This window comes from Leucopleurus acutus, assembly GCF_964270905.1.
Source record: "Leucopleurus acutus genome assembly, chromosome: 7".
NCBI lineage: Eukaryota > Metazoa > Chordata > Mammalia > Artiodactyla > Delphinidae > Leucopleurus > Leucopleurus acutus.
The window spans coordinates 56,677,985-56,698,761 of record NC_139150.1 but is presented as its reverse complement, the minus strand read 5'-3'; the positions used below and the strand labels follow the sequence as shown (position 1 = coordinate 56,698,761).

At 41.8% G+C, this 20,777-nt stretch overlaps 1 protein-coding gene across 1 annotated transcript in view; it reads left to right on the top strand.

Annotated features, from left to right (window-relative positions):
* Positions 1-20,777, top strand: part of GLDC (glycine decarboxylase) — a 99,518-nt gene that overhangs the window by 43,812 nt on the left and 34,929 nt on the right. The window contains exons 11-16 of the mRNA XM_082842838.1: positions 451-531; positions 2,865-2,962; positions 3,473-3,557; positions 3,731-3,772; positions 4,749-4,891; positions 19,454-19,529. Coding sequence (XP_082698964.1) covers positions 451-531; positions 2,865-2,962; positions 3,473-3,557; positions 3,731-3,772; positions 4,749-4,891; positions 19,454-19,529 — 525 coding nt within the window. The remainder of the gene's footprint in view (positions 1-450; positions 532-2,864; positions 2,963-3,472; positions 3,558-3,730; positions 3,773-4,748; positions 4,892-19,453; positions 19,530-20,777) is intronic.

Below are 20,777 nucleotides of genomic sequence, written 5' to 3'. Positions count from 1 at the left end.
TTTGGAACATTGTGGCCTTTTAAATGATAATCCATTGTCAGCTTTCCTTAAGATGTTGTGTTTTCATATATGGGACTCTTAGGCTCATATTTTGCTCAATACTCCTTCGTTCACAATATGACTGTTCAAGGTAAAGGCTACGATAAGTGATATGATAAGGTAAGTTAAGGGAAGAAAAAAGTGAGCATATCTAGTACCAAAAGGAGTGCCCTGCAGCCATCTGGACTCTTTTAGAGTCCAGAAGTGGCTGTAAAACGCTCAATCTTTTGACGTTTGGGACTGGTCTAGCCTACTTTGCCCAAGGGCCAACTTGGACATAATGATAGCCTGTTATTTTAGAACAACTGAGAGTTTTGTCCAGCACTTTCTCCCCTTTGACCTCTCTTGGAGTTTCTGCACTGATCTTGGCATTTCGAGCTGATGTTTCCCCTTTCATTTTCGTTTCTATAGCTTGGTATTTCTCTTGATGAAACAGTCAATGAAAAAGATCTGGATGACTTGTTGTGGATCTTTGGCTGTGAGTCATCTGCAGTAAGTAAATCAAAATTTACATTCCTCATAATGACTATTTGAGGAGGTGTCACAGATGGCTTTGCCTCTTATGGGCGTGAGTGTGAGGGGGAGGGGGCACAGGAATGACATTAGGTGGCCTGCGTTAAAATTATGCCACCGATTGTCCCTTGCTACTGTGACTGCTGATAGTTAGAGGTCACTGCCGTGGGCCCTAGCCAGGACTGAGCTGCAAGGCTAGTTGGAAGGATTGTTAATGGTGCTTAACTGAAACTATTCCTAATACAAAGATTCATGGCATAGGCATCTTGGTTATGTTGATTCTGGGAAAACTGACCTAATATGTGCCAGGTCTTATGCTGTGCCCTGAGGCTAGTGGTAAATCAGACATACTTCCCGCCCTTTTGGAGCTTATAGTCTAATGAGGATCCAAACAGGCACAAGACTGCAATCCAGATGATGTCCTATGATGGGCACTGTCCAAAGATGCTCTCTGAGCACAGAGTGGAGGGGGCTTCTCACCAACACTTGGAAGAAACTGTCTTAAGCTGAGACCTGAGAGATGAGTAGGAGCTATCCAGACACAGTTGAGAAGAAGGAGGATGGGGCCAGAGGTGTTCCAGACACTGGGAAAAGCAGCCACAAAGGCTAGGAGGAGAGAGGTTATATGAGAACTAGAAACAGTTCAGTGAGACTGAGTTGGTTTCTAAAATGATGAAATAGCAGGGACATGTGAGCAGGAGAGTCTGTGGGATGGAAGAGAGATGTCAGCTACCTAGACCTGTGGCAAGGTGTTCATCAGAGCACTCTACAAGGCCTGGAGCATAGGAGCCACTTAATAAATATCTGTTAAAGGAATCAATGGAAGGAGACAGAAATAGGCTCCAGAGTGTTGATCAGGGCTGTCCTGGTTGTCTGAGTCCTCTTTGAGAGATGACTTCAGTATCAGATAACAAATGTAAATCGTCAAAAAAGTATTATACTGTTCTCTTTTAATCTTTAATTAATAAACAAGACTGAATAATATCTTCCCTCTAGAACTCTGCAGTAAATTTAATCACAGATATTTGTTCCATGCATTTGAAGAATATTTACAGAGCAACCACTGAGGGCTCTCATACTACCGGCCTGGAGCAGAATGAGGAGCAAGCCATGTATTTCATTATATATTCTGGATATTAAATGCTTATCAGATATATGATTTGCAAATATTTCCCCCAATTCTGTGGGTTATCTGTTAATTCTCTTGGTAGTGTCCCTTTTTTTTTAATTAAAAATTTTTTTCTGATAGTGTTCCTTAATGCACAAAAGTGCACTGTATTTTTTCTTGTGTTGCTCATGCTTTTGGTGTCATATTTAAGACACCATTGCCAAATCCAAGGTCATGCAGATTTGCCCCTATACTTTCTTCTAAGAGTTTTAGCTTGTAAATTTAGGTCCTTAATCCATTTTTCTAAAAAAAATAAATTTATTTATTTATTTGTTTTTGACGGCGTTGGGTCTTCATTGCTGCACGCGGGCTTTCTCTAGTTGCAGCGAGCAGGGGCTACTGTTCGTTGCGGTGCGCGGGCTTCTCATTGTGGTGGCTTCTCTTGTTGTGGAGCAGAGGCTCTAGGCGCGAGGGCTTCCGTAGTTGTGGCACATGGGCTCAGTAGTTGTGGCACACGGGCTTAGTTGCTCCATGGCATGTGGGATCTTCCCGGACCAGGGCTTGAACCCGTGTCCCCTGCATTGGCAGGCGGATTTCTTAACCACTGCGCCACCAAGGAAGTCCCCTTAATCCATTTTGAATTAGTTTTTGTATATGCTATAAGATAAGGATCCAACTTCATTCTTTTGCCTGTGTATATCAAGTTTTCTCAGCACCATTGTTGAAGAGACTGTCCTTTCTCCCACTGAATGGTCTTGGCACTTGTCTTTTATTAGAATTGTTCTCCAAGATAAAAGAGCAATGTCAAGTGAGAATCTTTACTTGAGTGTTATCATGGTCGTCACTTTTTAGATAGCCCTTTAAAATAGTTTACTGGAACTTGCTTCATTATTCAAGGAACATGCAGGGGATTTCAACTTTTTTTTCTTTGGCAGTAAAAATTGTTCACTTTTCTTTGCTCACTGTGGCTAATTTCCACAGAACTTAAAAACAGTGTTTTGGAGAATTGCCACAATGCGTGACCCCTGACATCTGTCACTGCACTGTGCCAGATATCCCTGGGGTGGATGGTCAGGGAGGTGGGAGGTTGGATGGTAGGGAATTTCTGGTGCTCTGTCAGAATACACGCTGAATGGAAAGCCTTCTTCACATGTGGTTCCAGGCATGCTTCCTGCCCTTCAGTTTCTGTGGTCTCTCCATGCAGGAGCTGGTTGCTGAAAGCATGGGTGAGGAACAGAGAGGTATTCTAGGGACTGCCTTCAAGAGAACTAGTCCATTCCTCACACATCAGGTGTTCAACAGGTTTGTGTAGTTTGTGTGACTTCTGCATTGTGTGCTGTGGCTTGGGAGCACGGTAGAGAGTGGCTTCTACTATGGCATTCTGACTATGACATGGCCTGGTTTATTGTGGCTCAGCCTGACCCACTACTAAATCCCAATTCTAACCCAGGCGAAGCACACCTTATTTCCTGGTGGCTGTGCTCCCTTGACACTATAACCCCTAATTCTACTCTCAAGAAGATGGGAGTTTCGATGCATAGTCGCCAGGCTGAAGATCATACCCAGGAACTCAACATCCTCTTCTTTCCAACTCTTCCTCTCAGGCCCACAGGTGGCTTCTTGTCCTAGGGCATCCTCTGAGCTTCATGGGGGGTACACGCCCTTCCCTCGGATGCTTTGTTGGCATGTTGTCCATGGCCTAATTTGATCTGTATGTTGAAGGTAGATCTCAGTGTGTCTTACCTCTTAGAAGGATGTGTATGGGCTCTTACCTAACTATATTGGCCTAAACCATGTGTTTTATGTTCACAGCTATCACTCAGAAACAAATATTGTCCGATATATGAAGAGATTGGAAAACAAAGACATTTCCCTTGTTCATAGCATGATTCCGCTGGTAATTATGGCCTTGATTTCCACTTCCCACCCCACCCTGAACCCACCTCTTTGGGTCACATCTAATAGGCTGCAAGAGGGATGAATGGGTGACCATTCGGGGAGATGGGAGGGCCGATCAGATAGACCATAGGATGTCACTAACGTAATACGCTTTGGCTGTGCTTCTTCAAGGGGTCCTGTACCATGAAGCTCAACAGTTCATCTGAACTCACAGTAAGTAGGTCACTTCTGTTAAAAGGGAACTTAGCAGAGGCCGTGTCTTGGCTTATACATAAGCAGATAACTAGAGAAAGCTGCTCCTGGGACCGTGGTTTAACAACTGCTTTAGTAATCCTTTACCTTGCTTTTCAACAGCCTTGGCAGAAACCCTAACTTTATCACAACCTGATCATTTAAATTTATGGGTGAAATTATTTTTAAATATTAAAATCATTAAACATGGTGTTTATGTCTTCCTATCTTCCCCAACTCCCCCCACCACCCTTTTAAACCTGGCACGTTGAAAGCTTTTATCAGTTTGTAGTTGTTAAGCTTAGATAGAATTAAGAACCGTAAGCCTTCTTTCTAGAAATCCTTCCCCAGTGCCAGAAAGGTAGAGATTTGAGGTTTTAATTTGTTTCTTGTATCAACAGAAGATTTGTGTCCCCTGCTATGGTGTTTGGTAAGTATCTCTACTAGGCTAGGATGTTTCTTTTTTTTCCATAGGATTAGTCTGATATGACAAATCACATCAGGCAAAGAAAATCATTTTATATTCTAATAGGAGGATTTTCCCCGTTTGCTTTTATGTTGGTGTTTTGTTCTGCTTCATGAAGAAAGAATGATATATGTGCTATGTAAGAGTTTGAATAAACCATACCTGAAACAACTCATTGGGTTTCATGGATATAAATCTATTCAGGGGCCTTTTTGTTCCTGAAAAAATAGGAAATGGTTATATTTTTGTATAAGTTCCCTTTCTGGGCCTCTGTGACCCACTTGTAGGATGAAGACAGTAATAGTACTTACCCCATAAGATTGTGGTAAGAGTTAAATGAATGAATGTAAAGTGCTTAGAACAGTGCCTGGCACATAGTAAGCACTCTTTGTGTTAGCTGTTGCTATCATCATCATCATTATTAAAGTTAGTCTTGTTATTACTATTACAATATGTACATATGTGTATGTTTCCTCCCTTCTTGCTCTTCAGCCTATCACATGGAAAGAATTTGCAAACATACACCCCTTTGTGCCTCTGGACCAAGCTCAAGGGTACCAGCAGCTTTTTCGAGAACTTGAGAAGGATTTGTGTGAACTCACAGGCTATGACCGAATCTCTTTCCAGCCTAACAGGTAAGGGGATTTCTTCTTCTGTCTTTTCAGTCATCTCTTGTAGTATAATACCCACTGGGATGGATGACTAGAAGGTCCAAAGTGGCCTCATTCACATAACTGGGAAGGTAGTGATGGCTGTTGTCTGGGAGCTCAGTTAAGGGTGTTGACCTGGGCCTTGGTTCTTCCCCATGTGGACCTCTCCAGTGGTTGCTTGAGCTCCCTCACAGAATTGGGTCTGGGTTCAAAGTGGAGTGTTCCAAGATGGAAGGACGTGGACGCTGTAAACTTCTTAAGGCTCAGCCTCTGGAGTTACACAACATCACTTCCAGAGCATTCTATCTGTCACAGCAAATTTCAGGGCCAGCCCAGATTGAACGTGGGAAGGGGACAACACGTGGGTGTGAATGTCAAGAGTCCTGGTTCATTGCAGACCATCTTTGGAAGCTAGTTACTACATCCGTCTTATAGTGTAAGAATCAGAATCGAGCACACGTGTTAACTCCTTATAAGCAGTAATGCCTCAATCTAGTAAGGCCAGGAGAGTCCGCATCCTAGTTTGTTCTGTCACTAACTTTGAAAGTTCCCTTCCTCTTTTCTGTCCTCGGTCTCTGTCTGTAAAGTAAAAACATTTGAGCAACAGTGATTTTCAAAAGCAAAGGGCTCTTGCGGCATCTCCTGGGTACTTGTTAAAAAAATATAAATTCCTGGGCCCCACTTTAGAAGTCCTGATCTCCAGGGGTTGGGACTAAAAGTCTTTGTTTTTAAGAAGCAACCAAGTGATTCTGATGTAGTGTAGTCAACCTGGATCCACTGGATTTGTGATTGTTCTGTCTTCATGGGAATAGATAGACAGACAGACAGACATGTCATCAACATGTGAATTAACATCTGGGGATACCTTCAGAGGAGGAGTCTGGTATCTGCCCCGAGGTTCTCTACCTCCCACTGCTCAGTGTGGTTCTCCACCAGCAGTCTCAGCATTGGCAGCACTTAGAAACTTGATAGAAATGCCAGATTTCTATTTCAAGATACAAAAATCAAAGGATTTTAAAAACTGAGACATTTATTGTCTCATTTTCTGAGACAGAAAGTAATCAGATCTTAATCAGTTACTATCAAGCCCTCCCTCCTGTTTGGAAACATAGGTAACACAGCAAAGCCATACACTTTGTGAAAACAATATACCCCACACAGTACAAACCCTTTAGGAAGAGGGCATGTGACAGATGAAAGGACACAGCTTTTTTAATATTAGTCTCTCAAACTCTCATTTCATAAATAGGGAGGAATTGACGTTTATGAAAGTCAGGCGGTAGTATACCTTCATTAAAATGTCATCATGCAGCTTTGCTTTTTTTTTTTTTTTAATTAAGGGAGGAACCTGAGTAAATTAACCTGAGGCAATACCTTAATTAAGTGTTGACAATGAAGAAACTGCCCTCTAGTGATGGAATATGGTCACATCTTCTGTATTGTACTGGAGAGCAATTTTTCAAGACCATTTTAAAGTCATTAGCTCTTTTTTTTTTTTTTTTTTTTAAAGTCATTAGCTCTTGCAGTAAATTGAGATCCCAGGCAGGGTCTCCAGAAGACTGACTGAAGGATGAGGAAGCTCTCCTTCCCGTAAAGCAGTGGTTCCCAGGCCTGGAAATTCGACTCACATGGTGAGTCTATAAGAAATCCTGATGTCCAGATCACAATCCCAGATAGAATAATAGTCTCTATGGGGAAAGACTAGGGTGAGGGAAGGATGCAGGCATGGGTATATCTTTAAAGCTCCCCAGGTAATTCCAGCTTGCAGCCAAGGTTGAAAACCATCATCTTAGAAGTTTCTCTGTTCTCCTCAGTTTACCTAATGCTCTTTCTCTGTCTTACTCTCCTCATTTGTATGATTGTCAGCAAGACTCCATTCTCTATCCCAGTCTTGGAGGAGGGAAAGAAATCTTTATCATTTTGTAGCTCCTGGCAGTGATGCCTTCCACAGCTGCAGAGATTCCCAGATATACCACCCATTTCCAAGAGCTGACTTGAGTGTTACAGAGGCTGTGTTGAGGCTTAGTAGAGGGATATTTCTGGTCCTGAGCAGAGGCTGCTATGACAGATAGGGAAATACCTTACTCTTTGTTGGGAAAATACAGGGGCTATTCTTCTAGTGAGTAAGGAAATTTGATGTCTAATTTGGGAAAAGAGGAAGGGATGCACCACATATTCTATGTGAGTGACTTTAGTTTTAGCTCTTCATAACCTCCATCTTGGTTTATTTGTGGTAATCTTTTTCTCCATAGGTGGATTATAAATCCCAGGTCTTATAATTCTATATTCCAGGTCTCAGAGTCAGTCTACTACAGGGCTAACTACTTCCTGGTTAATTAGTCATGATTTACTGCTGGCTAGTGTCCACTGAAATCTAAGGGACCAATGTAGGCTTTATAGTTATTGGAAGAAGAAACACAAGTTTTCTTGACTACTCTGCACAGAAAAAGAATTTAGTGTACCATGTCAGCCACTGAAGTTATACTCATAAAATAGAGAGTGTAGGGCTTCCCTGGTGGCACAGTGGTTGAGAGTCCGCCTGCCGATGCAGGGGACACGGGTTCGTGCCCCGGTCTGGGAAGATCCCACATGCCGCGGAGCAGCTGGGCCCGTGAGCCATGGCCGCTGAGCCTGCGCGTCCAGAGCCTGTGCTCCGTAACGGGAGAGGCCACAACAGTGAGAGGCCTGCGTACCGCAAAAAAAAAAAAAAAAAAAAAAAAAAAAAAAAAAAAAATAGAGGGTGTAGTAACCTCTCTTATCAAGGGACCATTTCCTGGTGTTTTTATTTATACCTGACGAGTTGGAATTGGTCAGTGTGTCTATAGAGTTCTAGAGTCCAGTCACCAAAACTTTGGAATCTAAATATATTTCCCTTCCTTTTTTGTTACTGCATGGTATTTTAAAAGATAACTATGGCATAATTTTTAGGAAGTAGCATTAGTAATATTTTATAACTTAATTTTTTATTGTAAAATATACATAATATAAAATTTACTATTTTAACCATTTTTAACTGTCCAGTTCAATGGCATTCATTACATTCACATCATTGTACAACCATCAACTCTGTCTAGCTGCAGAACTTTTTTATCTTCCCAAATCGAACCTCTGTACCCATTAAACAATATTTCCTCATTTACCCCCCTTACCCCAGCGCCTGGCAACTGTGATTCTACTTTCTGTCACTATTAACTTGACCACTCTACGTACAGCACATAAATGGAATCATACAATATTTGTCCTTTTGTGTCTGGCTTATTTCACTTAGCATAATGTTTTCAGGGTTCATCGTTGTTGTGACATGTCAGCATTTCCCTCCTTTCAAAATATTCCATTGTATGTATGTACCACATTTTGTTTATCCATTCTTCCATCAGTGGACATTTGGGTTGTTTCAACTTTTTGGTTATAAGGAATAATGCTGCTATGAGTGTTGGTGTACAAATACCTGTTTGAGTCCCTGCCTTCAGTTCTTTTTGTTGTATAGCCAGACATGAAATTGTTGGATATATGGTAATTCTGTTTAATTTTTTTCTTTTTAAATTTATTTATTTATTTTTGGCTGTGTTGGGTCTTCATTGCTGCTTGCGGGCTTTCTCTAGTTGTGGCGAGCCGGGGCCACTCCTCGCTGTGGTGTGCGGGCCTCTCATTGCAGTGGCCTCTCTTGCTGCAGAGCACGAGCTCCAGGCATGTGGGCTTCAGTAGTTGTGGTGCACAGGCTTAGTTGCTCCGCGGCATGTGGGATCCTCCCGGACCAGGGCTCGAACCCGCGTCCCCTGCATTGGCAGGCGGACTCTCAACCACTGCGCCACCAGGGAAGCCCTCTGTTTAATTTTTTAAGGAACTGCCATACTCTTTGACAGATCTATGCAGAGGCATAGATGGAAAGAGAATCAAAGGATGGACACCCAAATAGTTATCTCAAGGTGGTAGAATTTCAAGTGACTTTTACTTCTTTGTCCTTATGCTATTTTAGTTTATAAAAACATTTTTTAACCACGATATATGTTATTTTAATACAATCCAAAAATAAGTTACTTTTATTGTGGGGAACATGCATATTATGAAACAATGAAATTCTTGATAAGATACTTAGATTCATTTCCACCCTGACTCTCCTGATCTCAGGGGGTTTGGCCATCAGCTGATAACATAGTGAAGTTGGCTTTGAACTTGCCTTGGAGCTGAGGCAAACTACTGGTCTTCCTTTGTAGCAAAGCTGTACTCAAAGTGAGGAAGGTTTTCAACAAAGGGCAAAAGAGCCAAACTCTGTAGAATGGAGTAATATTTAACATCAAGTGGACTCGAAATACAACTCTCTGGTTCTAAAATGCCTAAGTAGGAAAACTGCAATTTTCGGGCATAAACCTGAGTGTTTCTGCCTGTTTTCCTGATGGCTCCGCCTCGTCTGTGCTGCTGGGCCCTCACATAATGTCTTCCAGTCCAGAGCAGTTCTATGTTATGCCCACAGAAGGTTTTTATTCTTTCTCTCTTTCTCTAATAGTTCCTGCCTAGATAGAGACTGCCACAGGGCCTTTGTCTTCAGTACACTTTTTTCTGAGGGGAAATCAGCAGCTCAGAGGAGAGGTTAGCTAGCACCCAGGATGTATGAGGCCTCCAGAGCTCTGTCATGTGGCTTCCTCCCTAGTTGTGATGTAGGTTTCTCTCCTATACAGCAAGAAAGGGAACACTACCTTATTGATTTGAGATTTAATTGAGGGATGGCTGATAAATATGGATGATAAAGGATTTTGTAACCAAAAACTGTGGCGTGAAATCTTTGGTTCATATAGCCAAGCCTTCACTTGGTCTATTTCCTGGGACAGTTAGATCCCAAAGTTGTTTAAAGGACTTGAAACAAAAATGTCAAGAAACTTGTCCCCATTTCTCTTATTTGCTCAATCTATAAAGCCGGAGAGCATTTCCAGCTTAGTGGAGAACATAGCCAGATAATATTTAATTACCTTTCCATTTCCTACCGTGCCCAGCGTAGCTTGCTTCGGCTTGCTCCCCGTATCACTGTGACACTCTTAAAATCATTCAGCAGCACACAAATACACTCTAGGAATTGCTAGGTTAAAATTATGATGTAATGTTTAAAGCAGACAGAAACAGCCATTAACACCTTCCACGGTTATCTAAAATGAAAGACAAGCTGGAATTATTATTAGCTCACTTGGCTTATAAAAGTGAGGAAGTTGTTTTTGTCTTTAAAAACTGCAAACTGTGATCTTGAGTGCAGATAGAGCTAGCGGTTGCTTTCCCAGAATCTCCTCCTGGTAAGGTTCTTAAATGAGGTGTGAACAGGGTGCAATCAATGACTCTCAAACTTTATTGTGCATGAGAATCACCTGTAGGGCTTGTGAAATTGCTAAGCCCCACTGCCAGAGTTTTTGATTTAATGAGACTGGATTGAGGCCTGAGAATTTGTATTTCTAATATAATCTTGGGGGATGAGGTTGTGCTGGTTTGGCTACCACACTATGAAAACCACGGGCTGCAGGGGTTCTCAGTCCTGGCTGCATATTAGAATTCCTGGGGAGCCTTTGAGTTATGTCATGCCCTCCCCACCGGGCAAACTAGCTACGTCGGAATCTCCTCCAGGGGCAGTACCCAGGTATCACAGAGTTTTTAAAAAGCTCCTCAGGTGATTCTAATGTGCATCACTGGGTTGCAAAGTGTGTTGACCTGGAGGAACACCAAAGAGGGATGTTTAGTTAGATGACTAATATCTTCCAGTGGAGTGAACTTTAAAACTGGCCTTTGCAGGCCAAGTCATGACCGTCATGTGCAGATCACATTGTTTACAACAAAGAGAGTCAAACCCCTGATATTGGCCATGTCCCTCCCCTTCTTTCCTGAGCTCGTGGTCAGTGTCACTGAGTAGACTTAACTCATTGATAACTTCTGATTCGCTTTCCTACTGGGCCTAGTGCAGCTTCAGAGCCCTCCCCTACAGAGAGCTCTGAGAAACCAGATATTAGAGACCCTCTCTGATGAGTGACTGATTTCCCAAGGAGACCCTCAGAGTGCCAGGAAGAGAAAGAAGGCTGAAGGATGAAAAGAGCCACTTTTGGGGAAATATAAAGCGATGAGAAGGATCTCCCCTTCCCCAACTTTCTTGACTCCCAAGAGTACATTTGGATTTTTGCAGTTTGTAAGGCTTTGGAGAAGTGGTTCTCATGTTGGGCTGTACACACAGAATTTCTGATTCAGTACTCCTGGGGTGCAAGCCAAGCATTCATATTTCTAACAAGTCCCAGGGTGATGCTGATATTTGGGGGTTTTGAGTTTGAAAACCATTGCTTTAAGGTGCTCTTGAGATATCAGAAAGGTTAGAGTGGCTGGATCCATCTAGATGTTTTTTGCCCAGAATTCAAAGGTTAAGCATAGAATTTAGCTTATGTCAAATTAGATACAGGTTGGTAAGAACGTGTTGAGGGGGTGTTATTTTAAGCTACTAGAAGCAGAGATCTAGGTAGTGTTTGGAATATTTGAGTTATGCAACGAAGAGTTTGATTGAATTTGAATTGCTTCCAAGATATGGAAGCATATCGTGTTTATCCTGTCTGTAAGATAGGAGTCAGCACTAATTCTACCTTGTTTTCCTGAGAGTGGTCCTCTGAGGTTGCCATGCACTGATTCAGGTCATTTTTGACACACTGGCTGTTTTGTTGATCATTTTACTATGATTAGTTTTACCATAATGTCAGTTTCTTAGCTAACATTTCACTTGGATCATTTTTGTTCCTAACCACTCGTTGGTGGTATTTTTAAAATAAAGAAGGGTTTGGATGAGGACAGTTTGGCATTAGAATGTCCAACATCAAAACATCATATATCACAAGAAATTATTAATAGTGCTTCTTTCTGGGGAGTAAGACTAGGAAGAATTTGGGGGGAGTTGCTTTCTTGCTTTTTTTTTTTTTTTTTTACTGTAAGTTTCATCCCTTCTGCATTGATGGAATTAAAAAAAATCAGACAAACATATTACTTTTATAATACAAAATTTAAATTCATCTGTAAATTAGGTGGCATATCCCAATGAGATGAGAGTAAGATCCAGAGGGGCTCAGGATAAAATTGCTTGAAAAGGGATAGCAAATCAAGGAAGGCTTTGATATTAGGGGCAAGAGAAACTCCAGGATGGCCCCATCTCTTTGTTAGACCTGCCTAGGAATGAGTGATATATATTATATTTGGTGTTTAAAATGTTGTGTTGTAGGAGAAATTTAGTAATCCCCTCCTGCCCCATGACACCATCATTAAGTAAAGGTTCTTAGGTGCAACAACAGAAGATGGGTTGGCCTAATTTAGGCAGAAAAGCAATTTACAGGGTGAAGATATTGGGTGCTTCCCAGAATTGATGGAAAAGCTGGAGAATGGGGCTTCAAAAGTGAGCAAGACCCAAGGGAAGTTGGCAGCAGAGAATAAATCAAGGTCACTCCAGGGGAAGCATCACCACCACCACTGTGACTGCCCTTTTCCTAGGGTCACTCCCTCCAGATTCATGAAGTCCCAGGCTGGAGTATCCGATAGGTTGAGACTGGGTTACATGTCTAGCACCGAGGTGTTCATGGGTAGTGATTGGGAATATCTGGTCCCTTTCTGCTTCCATACGGGGTTTTAGGACCCTGCCTTTCCCTAGACTCAGACAAAAGGGGAAATTCCCCTTTTAAGGGGACTGAAAGGCTGAGCATTTCTACATATACACCCACGAAAAGAGCAACAATGAGAACCTGCAAATCTCCAACATCCTAATGTAACTCTTCCTTTCAATTTCTAAGCATATTCACATGATCATCACAGCACCATTTTCTAATTGAATTGCCTTTGTTTTTTTACTGTCTGTTATGTAGTTTGTTTGTTACTGTTTTTACTGTTTATATGTAGTTTGCAGATATTTTCTCCCAATCTGTAGCGTGTCTTTTCATCTTCTTAACAGGGTCTTTTGCAGAGCAAAAGTTTTTTAACTATGATGAAGTTCAATTTATCCATTTTTCCTTTTATGAATTGTGCTTTTGATTTCAAGTCAAAGAACTCTTTGACTAGCTCTAAATTTCAAAGATTTTCTTCTGTTTAATCCTAAAAGTTTTATCGTTTTATGTTTTACATTTAAGTCCATGATTTATTTTGAGATAGTTTTTGTATAAGATATGAGACTTAGGTTGACCTATGGAAGTCTAATTGTTCCAGCATTATTTGTTGAAAAGACTGTCTTTCCTCTATTGAATTGCTTTTGCAATTTTGTCAAAAATCAGTTGGGTTTATATATGTGAATTTATTTCTGTTTCTATATTCTATTCCATTGATCTACAAGTATATCCTTCCACTAATAATATACTATTTATTACAGTAACTATATAATAGGTCTTGGCATCAGACTGATTCTTCTTACTTTTTTCTTTTTCAAAATGAAGCTATTTCAGTTACTTTGCCTTTATGTATAAATTTTAGAATAATCTTATGTCTACAAAAATCTTGGTTTTATTTGATAATGATGCATATTTTAGCTACTAAACATTATAGTTTTGGGACTTCCCTGGTGGTGCAGTGGTCAAGACTCCATGTTCCCAATGCAGGGGGCCTGGGTTCGAACTCTGGTCAGGGAACTAGATCCCACATGCATGCCGCAACCAAGAGTTCACATGCCGCAACTAAGGAGCTGGTGAGGTGCAACTAAGGAGCTGGTGGGGGTGCAACTAAGGAGCCCGTGAGCCACAACTAAGGAGCCTGCCTGCTGCAACTGAGACCCAGTGCAACCAAAATAAATAATTTTTTTTTAAAGTTATAGTTTTTACAACAGGCTAGATGTTAGATATTATAGGTGGTTGAAGGGAAACAATTCACTTCGTATTTAAATTTACAGTTTATCACTCAAAAAAACCTTTTCATGAAAAAATGTCTTTTTTTTTTGCGGTGCGCGGGCCTCTCACTGTTGTGGCCTCTCCCGCTGCGGAGCAGAGGCTCCGGACGCGCAGGCTCAGTGGCCATGGCTCACGGGCCTAGCCGCTCCGCGGCATGTGGGATCCTCCCGGACCGGGGCACGAACCCGTGTCCCCTGCATCGGCAGGCAGACTCTCAACCACTGCGCCACCAGGGAAGCCCGAAAAATGTTTTTTTAAATGTAATAATTTAAAAAACATATTATAGGAAACTTCTTAAGAAGTTCAGATATTATTAGAAATAAAATAGGCCCACTGACTTGTAGACAGCTTAAAAGAAAACTCCTCCTAAACTGCACACTAAATGTGGCCATTAGTGTGTGAACTACAATGGTGTGTTAACAACTACTGAATGATTTTCAGAAGAATATCTAGAGAAAATTAAAACAAGAATAGATTTGATAAATCTCGATACTTGATAGTTCAAAAAAATTGTATAAATCTTAAATTATCAGCACCCAAAATTTTAAATGCCGGCAGATTCTTAACCACTGTGCCACTAGGGAAGTCCCTAGGGCACATTTTTAACACCTTTTGACTTGTATAAATAAAACATCCTACTGTTTTCTCAGTTCAATTTATAGTATAATTCAACAGGACTTTTGGTGACTGCTGGGGTTCACACTAAGTCATGAATTGTAGCGTATTCTGCAGTCACGCAAATGGATTCTCTGTTATTTTTTTGTAAGTATATATACCGTGCAGAAATCTTTCTCTTAAAAACAGCAGCTACAATAATCCATCTTCAAATATTCCCAAGCAGCCAGCTTCTGAGGCATTTCTTATGGTGTATATAAAGTCAGCCACTGTATTCCTTAGGTGGAACAAAGAGGTTAAGAGGTTATTTCATGACTGGTTGAGGATGACTTCTGCAATCAGTGACAAAGGTACTCAGTAACTGACCAAAATGCCTTCTTTATAGGATGCAATTCACTTAACAATCTTATGCTTAAATTTTATGCTTAAAAAGTGCTGTGCTTTCCACCTGTGACTATTGGTGTTGCATATCATTCTGCAAAATCATCTGGAGGAGCAGGCCATCCATGTTCCTGCTTCATCATAGGTAGACATATCTGCAGTTATATTTCTAAAATCTAGTGGAAGTTTCCAAGTGTCCCTTAGGATTTATTTTGTGTGATAGTCCAATAAAAATTTGTTCCAAAGATCTCAAAGTTTAACCTTTCCAGATAGAACTAAATTGTAATATTTCTTAATCTTAACCTTTGCTTAGTGCTCTTAGCAAAGGTAAAGGTAAAATGATAAAAATCTTTGAAGTTTATTTTGTCCTTCTTGCTCTAATCTTAGCAAAAGAGCTGAACTATCACTCTAGCTCTGTCATGCCATCTTCAAATTCCACCCCCCCTTTAATTAATTTTTTTCCCAAATTTACATTGAATAGCTGCCCTGAAATCCCACACTTACGATGATACACTGACACTAATAGGGTCTAGGTTTAAATCATTACAAAACTGTTGAATCCCATCAACTCCAATTTATTTTCACCTCGCGGACCTTTGTACTTGCTATACAGTTGTTCTAGCTTCGTCTAGCCTACTGGATTTCTCGTGGATTCTTTGTAGAATGAGTCTGGGTTTTGGAAGAAGTTGCTAGTTCTCACTCATTCAGTGTTAAACAGTACAATATGTCGCAGTTTTTTCACCAGCCTGAGTAAATGCCATGACGGGGGGCCTTGTTTTTCTCAGACAGTTTAAACTTATGCCTACCTGGCACTTCTAGATGGGTCTGAGGCTCCCCATTCACTGGCATCACTGTGGCTGGCTCTGCAGGTCCAGGCCACTAGCCACTTCATTTTAAATAGATGTCAGAAGACCACTATCCTAGCTGCCCCTCCGCAGGTAGTACTTTTCTGATGGGTTCTCAGTCCGGGTTATGCATATAAGCAGTTACTTTTCATAATACTTTTCCACCAACAGGTGGCACTAATAATTCCCCTTATTTCCTTAGTACCCCAGGAATAAGACTTGTGTGGCATTTAGAACATATCTTTTGTACTTTTTTGAGTTGAAACATGGCTGATTTTTAAGAGTATCTAAGGCAGAAAACACCCAGCATTCCTGATCAAGTCTTTAGCATGTTGCCTTTCTCCTGGATTACTGGCTTCTAGCTCCAGTCTCTTCTTTCACTCCTAGTCTAAACACCTTGGTTGGTCTTCCAACAAAACAAGATGAGTAGAAGTCATGAGAAAAACACAGAGAGAAATACAAAATCCATATGCTGAAGTCCCTTTCCATGGGAGAAAGGATGACATTAATGTTGATTGTCTGGACTGGAGAAGAACTCAATTTTGAACAAATTGACTAAACATTTATTGCAGAGTTACTCCATGCATAGTACTATTCTATATATTCCCTGTGAATGTATAGAACTCTAATACCTAAGATCCTATTCTCAAAGCCTATACCCTAATTGAGATAAAATAGGTACACGAAGTACATGTGAGATCTATAATAATTTTCAGTGTACAGTGTATGAATAGGATGGTATTATCAGAAGAACGAGTAGAGTAAAATACTACGCGAGTTTGGAGGAGGTAAAGAATAAGTCAGTCAGTCAGTCAGTCAGTCAATCAGTATTTATTGAACACCCCCTATGTCAGTGTTCTTGGCATAGAGAATACAATGTTGATAAAGACAGATAAGATTTCTGCCTTCAGGGAAGGCCTCTCTGAGGAGGTGACACTTGAGCTGAGGCCTAAATACTGAGAAGAAGATAGATATTTGAAGAACTAGAGGAGGAGCTTTCCAAGCAGAAGGAACATTTAGTGAAAAGCCCCAAGGCAGACATTGGCTTGATCTGTTTCAGGGAAGGAAGAAGGCTTGGGTGGCTGGAGGATAGTGAACAAGGAGAGGATGGCAGAAGACATGGGTGTAGAGGTGGGTGGAAGTCACAGATCATGTGGGGGATTTGTAGGCCATGGTGAGGAACTGGATTTGTGACTTTGGGGAAGGCTTTATGGAAGAGGCAGAACTTGAGTTGGGACAGTTGAAGAATGGTGGATTTGGCTTGTTGGAGGGAAAGGAGAGGGTGATAGAGGTTGAGGTTGTGGAAGTGCTCATTCAAATGCTGTGGTAGCCCATCCTCTGCCCATCCTGTGTCACAGAGTGATGAGGGTTGCTGCCTGAAGATGGTGATGATGATGACGTCGATGATAGTGATGACAGTTGCCAGCACTTAATGAGTGTTTACCTAGTGCCAGGCACTGTGAAAAGCCCTTTACCATGGATCATCTCGTGTCTTATCCTATCTGCCCTTCGAGTTGGGTGCAATTATTATGCACATTTCAGAGATGAGAACACAGAGAGGCTAAGTAAATAGTGGTGTAAGTGGTTTGCTAAAACGTGGCATATTCATTTTCCTGTTCTCAAAATAAAGAACATCAAATGAGCTAGAACTTGTTTTTCAGAAGCCAGGAAAACAGAAGCCGAGTATTTCCCTCCCTGCCTGGAAGAGAGAGGAGAGGCAAAGCTCACTCAGTGTGGGTGATGAGGAAATGGGTGCCCCAGGTCTTATGGGGACAGGCCTTTTACATGGAGCTAAACCTCCTAGTTCTGTCAGTCAGACAAGGGTTCTGTGAAGGAAAGCCAGCATTTGCTCCCATGATTCTCAATCCTTTGGGAAGCACAGAGTGCTCAGAGGAGCCTCACTGCTTACAAGTGAAGCACAAGGCCCCTTAAGACGGGCCAACTTGTATCGATGTCTCCGGCTGTCACTGTTGGCCGGTTGGGCATGTAATATTCTGACTCAGTTTCTTCATGTGCAAAATGAGGACAATGGTACCTACCTTGTGGGGGTATTAGGAAGATTAAGATGATGTAAAATGCTTGGTGGTGACAACAACAATGTTTCCCATTTACCTGTGTTTACTCCGTGCACAGCCTGGTAAAGAGGAAGTGCTTAATTAATGGAGCAGTTTATACTTATTATTATTATTCCCTAACTCATCTAGTCTCTTCTGTTGCTCTGTGACACCCACACTGGGGAAATCACCACTTTCCTTCCTTTCCTCCAGCCAGGCTCTACTCCCTGCACACCCAGATGTTTCCCTGTTCTCTGTCCTTTTCTCATGCTGAGCCCTAAATCATCAATTCGGCCGTCTCCTGACACCAAACCATCAATGCCCCTATGCTAGTTTGCAGATATTTCAAATTCAACTGGTTCCATCCCAGTGTTCTCTCAAAAAATGTTTTCCAATGCTCAAAATTTTAGCTTTTAGTTTAGAAATTAAACAGTTTATCTAATTTATTCTCAAGCCTTGTGGTTTTTTAGAGTATGATCTCAATATTACGGAGTGACCAGAAGCGATGAATGCCAAAACCACTGCACCTTCCACAGAGTCAAAAGATGGTGTAATTTTGTGAAATGGAGGAAATATGCATTTTGAATGGGATTAAAAAAACCTATTACTCACTTCCTTTCCTTCCTGCAGAGAGTACTGAGAACATTAAGTAACAGTTTATGACTGACTCAGCATCCCTCCCTGGAATGTTAGTCATTAAGTGTTCTCTAAAAGTAGTGTCTTCAAGGACTGCTGAGATGCGGATGGCCAGCCTCTAGCAGCCATGAGCATTAGGGCTCATGGGAAAGCCAACCCTGAGGCTGTCAGGACTGGTGCCACACTCCAAGTGTACAGTTCCTTTGGGGTAATCTGATCATTGACTGAACATTTGGTGATGTTAAGAAATTATTGTTCATTGTTTTAGATGTAATAATTAGTTATCTTTTGTATTTATTTATTCATTCATTCATTTATTTATTTATTTATTTATTTATGCATGCATGCACACCGCGCCATGCGGCATGTGGGATCTTAGTTCCCCAACCAGGATCAAACCCGTGCCCAGTGCAGTGGAAACGTGGAGTCTTAACCACTGGACCACCAGGGAAGTCCCTACAGTTATCTTTTAAAAATAATTTTTATCTTTGTGTTTTTTTTTTTGTTTGTTTTTTTTGTTTTTTGCGGTACGCGGGCCTCTCACTGTTGTGGCCTCTCCGTTGCGGAGCACAGGCTCCGGACGTGCAGGCTCAGTGGCCATGGCTCACGGGCCCAGCCGCTCCGTGGCATGTGGGATCTTCCCGGACCGGGGCACGAACCTGCGTCCCCTGCATCGGCAGGCGGACTCTCAACCACTGCGCCACCAGGGAAGCCCCAAAATAATTCTTATCTTTGAAAGATACATATTGAAGATTGAATTGATGAAATTATATGATGCTTGAATTCTGCTTCAAAATAATCTAGTTCAGACTGAGGGATATAGGTGGAAACAAGATTGACCATAATCTGATCATTTTAAAATCTGAGTGATAGGTATAATGTGATGGTTCCTTATATTCTTCTCTCTACTTTTCTATAATTTTGGAATTTTCCATAATAAAAATAATTTTTTTAGGTGCATGGGTAAGCTTTAGTGCACATACCAGGTACTGTTCTGGTTGTTCAAGACTTTAGGCCCATGCAGGGGTCCTAGGTGAGCTTTTAGTGTCACATGTTGGTGAACACACAGCCTGTGCCTGATGAATATTGAATGAGTAAATGAAAGCAGAGAGGCATAAAGCTCTGACCCTTTTCTTCCTGTCTTTGCAGCGGAGCCCAGGGGGAATACGCTGGGCTGGCCACTATCCGAGCCTACTTAGACGGGAAAGGAGAGAGACACAGAACAGTGAGTGTGGACCGATTGCTCAGCGTCGGGGGGTGGGGGGAGGGCAGCAGGTTCAGCTTTAGGGTCCCTTTCATTCTGTGGGACACTCCCTCCAAGTCTTCTTGGAAGAAGCTGGGGAAACATAAAATCAAGAAACAAATGTCTATGAACTGGCTATTACTATCCTTGCCTCCAAGACGTTTCACTGGACCATTTTGAGGGAAAACATTTGGAGATAAAAGGCTTTCTCTCAAAGCCAGTCTGTAAAAGTCAGCCAGTTGGCTGTGGACCTGCTCCCCGCAGGGAGCAAAGGGAGGAAGGGGCAGGAATGTTGCCATTCCAAGCCTCCCTCCTTGGCTCAGCCCTGGACAGAGGGCAGAGACTGAGCTTTCATTCTTCTGTAACTCCTACTGTGCCTGAGCACGGTTCTTGTCATATGTATGCTCAGAAAATATTTATTGAATAAATAAATTCCCTATTAAGTGATTCTCAGCTCTAAGCAACAAAAGAAAACATGGGACATGGAGCAGAGTTCACGGTTCTGCTTCTTTGTTTGCTTTGGGTGAGTCTAGTCTCTAGGGTCCAAACTGCTTTTGGGGGGCCCTTGTGTGGCCAGCAGGTGCTAATGGGCTCACCAGGCCTCCACTAATCCCCAAAGGTAGTGCCTTTAGCAGATGACCTAACAACACAGGCTTCAGATTGTGGCTGAAGGAGGTGTGTGTTCCTGGGACCTTCATTTTGGTGATGGCCACGCTAAACTTGAACTGCATGAGCTGTGGAGGTGGTGTTAGAGGGAGCAGTGGGTAGGAGCCAGGAGCAGGTCGAAGCGTCTGCCCAGCCCAGGAGAGTTAGAGGAAAAGGTGCTGGGGTGGTCTGGCTGCCCACATAAGTGGGGTGCAGTGGGTGGTAGTCCAATCTTAGTCCATTCCTGGTTTTATTAAAGCTGGAAGATTGTTTATGGCCAGTTGCCTGGATTTTGCAGTGAAGAATTTAAATACTATTTCACTTTCCTTTCACAAAAGGGGAGAAAAAAAATTTTCTCCCACCTTCCCTTGCTTATCCATCCTGATTACACAGGTGTGTTTTCCCAGGCCTTCGTCCTGGTTGGGGAATAGAATTGATTTTCAAAGACCTTTCAGAAAACAGGACATTTATTACTTGAATAAGTTATTGAAGACTGGCCATATGCAAGGTACTGTGTGTGCCAGTCCAGAGAGAGATCAAGTGATAAATCAGACAGATACAGTCCCTGATATTTCAACTTTTTTT